Source organism: Carlito syrichta, unplaced genomic scaffold (assembly GCF_000164805.1).
Source record: "Carlito syrichta isolate Samal-C Ts95f unplaced genomic scaffold, Tarsius_syrichta-2.0.1 Scaffold154289, whole genome shotgun sequence".
NCBI classification, from domain to species: domain Eukaryota; kingdom Metazoa; phylum Chordata; class Mammalia; order Primates; family Tarsiidae; genus Carlito; species Carlito syrichta.
The window spans coordinates 32,220-35,950 of record NW_007098385.1 but is presented as its reverse complement, the minus strand read 5'-3'; the positions used below and the strand labels follow the sequence as shown (position 1 = coordinate 35,950).

At 58.0% G+C, this 3,731-nt stretch overlaps 1 protein-coding gene across 1 annotated transcript in view; it reads left to right on the top strand.

Moving 5' to 3' along the window:
• The window catches only part of CARS2 (cysteinyl-tRNA synthetase 2, mitochondrial (putative)), a 32,892-nt gene that overhangs the window by 22,342 nt on the left and 6,819 nt on the right, over window positions 1-3,731 (top strand). Inside the window, exons 7-8 of the mRNA XM_021709028.1 lie at window positions 2,670-2,737; window positions 3,105-3,171. Coding sequence (XP_021564703.1) covers window positions 2,670-2,737; window positions 3,105-3,171 — 135 coding nt within the window. The remainder of the gene's footprint in view (window positions 1-2,669; window positions 2,738-3,104; window positions 3,172-3,731) is intronic.

Here is a 3,731-nt window from a genome sequence, read left to right as displayed (position 1 = left end):
TGATTTATTGTAGAGATGAGGTCTCGCCAAGTTGCCCAGGCGGGTCTCGAGCCCACAGGCGCAGGCAATCCACTCACCTCAGCCTCCTAAAGGCGCGGGATGACAGGCTGAGCCCCCGAGCCCGGCTTGTCGGTTGCTTCCAACAGTGGGTGACAATTTGTCATGTGCACCGTGAGGCGCAGAGAGCCCTTTAACGGGCTGTGTCTAGGAGCAGAGAGGTGGCCCTCGCAGTGCAGACGCTTCAGCCTCTGTCCGTGAACTAGGAGGGCTGGGGCTGAGGGTCCAGGGTCGTGTGCACCTTCACATGTGGGAATGGGGGTGCTTGTCGGTGCTGTTTTTCAGTGCCTCCAGCCGCCTACTCAGTTGACAGGAACCTTCGTGCCAGCTTGGCCGGCAAGACATGCCCACGTGGGGGGGCTGGCGCTTTTTCTCCTGCCGTCAGTGTGCGGAAGGCAGAGCCAGGTCATCAGATGTCGCCTTGGTTTGCTCGGGCTCCTCTAACAAGAAACCATGAACTGGGTGGCTTTAGGCAACAGAAACCCACTGCTCGCAGTTCTGGAAGCTGAAAGTCTGCGAGACACCGGCAGACCCGGCGTCTGGGGAGGGCCATTTCCTCGCTGTGTCCTTGGGGCGGAAGGGGCAAGGGGCCCTCTGGGATCTTTTTTTTATTTTAAAGATGTGGGGTACCGTCCAGCGTTAGGTATACAGATGTTCATTATGCAGGTACCCTTGTGAATGAGGTGTGCCCCCTGCTATTCTTGGTCGTTGATGTTTCTATATAATTACTGCATTGTTGTTTCCAGGTCAGGGAAGAATGCTAGGGGTAATGTCATGACTGCTGCATTAGATCTGTTGATTGCCTTGGGTAGAAGGGACGTAATTCTGGGCTCTTTTTTGTAAGAGCGCGAATCCTGTTCGTACTGGCTGTGCCCCGGGACCCAGTCACCTCCCAGAGGCCCCACCTGCAAATACCTTCTTTGCTTTAGGGATTAAGATTCCAACAGATGAACTTGGGAGGACACAGCAATCAGACCACAGCAGATGTGTGTGGTTTTCCAGATTTAAAAAATTACAGCCACATTTGATATATAAATAAATCTGGAATTTATTTATAAACAATGGTGTATTTACTCTTTTTTTTTTTTTTGACTCCCAGGCTGGAGTGCAGTGGCTTGCTCAAGGCCACCTCAGTCTCGACCTGTTGGGCTCAGGCCATCCTTCCGCCTCAGCTTTCTGGTAGCTGGAACCACAGGCGTGAGCCATCACACCCAGCTAGTTTTTTTTTAGATTTATTGTAGAGACAAGGTCTTGCCATGTCGCCCGGGCTGGTCTCGAACCCATGTGCTCAGGCAGTCCTCCTGCCCCAGCCTCCCAAAGTACTGGGATGACAGGTGTGAGCCACCAGGCCCAGCTGTGTGTTTATTTACTCTTCCATGTTGAAATGTCTGTCACCTTCAAAGTCCTCTCCATTGGATACAAGACACCTATCGAGATGCTTTTTCCACTGCTCTAAAGGACTTTTCAGCTTGTCCATTTGATGCCTTTTAGTGCTTCTGCCATTTTTGGTTTCCCCTCTTCTGCATCCGCAAGATGTCTGTCTCCCTTTGAGGACTTTTTCGTCTGGGGAAACAAAAGTCCTTCGGGGTGAGATCAGGTGGATAGGGAGGGTGGGGCACAGGGGTCATACTGTTTTTGGTCAAAAACTGCTGAATGCTCCGCATGCTGTGGGCAGGTGTGCTTGGAAATCACCCACCCTGAAAGGGGCAAACTTGTTCAAAGAATCTCCAAAAAAAATCCCCTGAAGGCGAACGCAGCCTCTCACAGCGCTCTCTGGTCCACGGATGCCAGTGGGTTCCTCGAACACTCACCTAAGGGGCTGCCCTCCAAAGGAGGCTTGGGGGGGGTTCCTCATATTATATTAGTATAATTACATATTCAGGGTTATATGTGTTTGCATGCGTGTATTTCTGGAAGCCACATTTTAACCAGTTTTCAGAAAACTGGTTTTGGGGCAGTTGTCAGAAAAAAGAGGCAGATTCTTCTGTTAGAAGTGGAAAGGCCTCCCTTGGAGATAAACCTCATAAAAGTACAGTCCCGAAAGAGACCGAGACGCTCCTGGACGGGTTTGGCTTTCCTCCTGTCTCACGTGTGGGGGCTGAGGCAAGACCACGGTCCCAAAAGGTCGGCCACGTGCTCCGCAATCCCCGCAGGTGTGGCTGTGAGGCTTTCCTGCTGCACGCCTGACCTGCACACGAGACCGCTGTCGTCTCCGTGGGTTAGGCTGTGTCGTCGGTGTCTGAATTGCCCGAAAGTGGAGCGTGAGCCATTGCTGTCAGCACCCTGGTTGGTTCTTGCCTGAGTTCCGGGTCGACCGGGTGCCCCATCGCCGAGGCCTGGTGCAGAGCTGGGGGTACCTGACGCCGTAGACAGGCGCAGGTCACATCTTCCCGGAGGGCTGAGCACAGAGGACAGTCTGGTGGCAAACTTACAGATCAGCGCCTGCTTGTCCTGTGATAGGATGGGACACAGCTCCTCACGCCATCCCTATGACCTGGCGTCTCTGTGGCTCGGGGGTCCCTGGCGGGAAGCTCTGTCCTTCCCCTTCCTATTCAGCGGGCTGAAGTCTCCCTCCCGCCCGACCAGGACGAACGCTGTGCTTTCTGTTCCAGGACATTTGCACGTGAAAGGCAAGGAAGAAAAAATGTCCAAGTCGTTGAAAAACTACATCACCATCAAGGTAACGCACCTTTGTGTCTCGGCGTGGCCGACGGCGTGGCCAGCCCGCGTGAAAGGCGCCGGCCAGGTGCAACACCATGTCTGCGCCCCGGGGTCCCCCGCCCCCCTTATACTCACCTGCTCCTGCCGTCCCGTTGAGCGGCTCTTGTCCCCGCGGCCCGGGTCTCCCTGCCTTCCCGTGCCTGGCTCGCGTGCGCGCTTCAGCGTTCCTAGGTCCTGCCGGGCGTGCAGGCTGGAGGTGTGCTTTCCTGCTGCTCATGGGCGTCCCGCATCCCCCGACCGGTGTGGTGAGATGTCCCCAGCTGCCGCAAGGCCAGCCCCACCAGCGGCAGGGCCCGAGCGCCCGTCTGACCGCCTCTCTCCCCCAGGACTTCCTGCAGCGCTTCTCCCCCGACGTGTTCCGGCTCTTCTGTCTGCGTGGCAGCTACCGCTCAGGTGAGCCCGGTGCGCGGCCTGCGGGCTGAGGCCATGTCCTTTCGTGGGGCCCGGGAGCGCTCGTCCTGACGGGGTCTGGGACCCCAGGCCTGCCGCAAGCATCGTCTTGTGTGGGCGGCTTGCCTCCGGACGTCAGCCCTGGGGACATGGGACTGTGAAGCGTGACCCCTGCCGGGCCGGGCGCAGCTGGGGTTTCCAGAAGCGCATCTCGAGGCCATGAGCTTCCGAGGAAGGCCACTCCCTGCCACGGCCCCTCCCTGCGGGGTCTACCGGGGCCAGGAGCCCTGCGACCCCTCGGCTTCCTGCTCCGGGACCGGGGAGGACGGAGCTGGCCGTCACCACCAGCGGCTGAAAGGAGGCGCCCTTGTGTGCAGGACCTGCACCCGCCCAGGGCCTCGTCACCGTCGGCAGCAGAGCGGGGCCTCGGGGAGTGTTGACCGGTCCCTGCGGCTGCCTGTGGCCTGCACCAGGCTCTTGGCTGGGAGTGGGCTAGCGCCGTCCTGAGGCCTGCGAGGGTTGGGGCAGCGCGCCCTGCCCTGCCTGGCTTGGCCGCCTCGCGT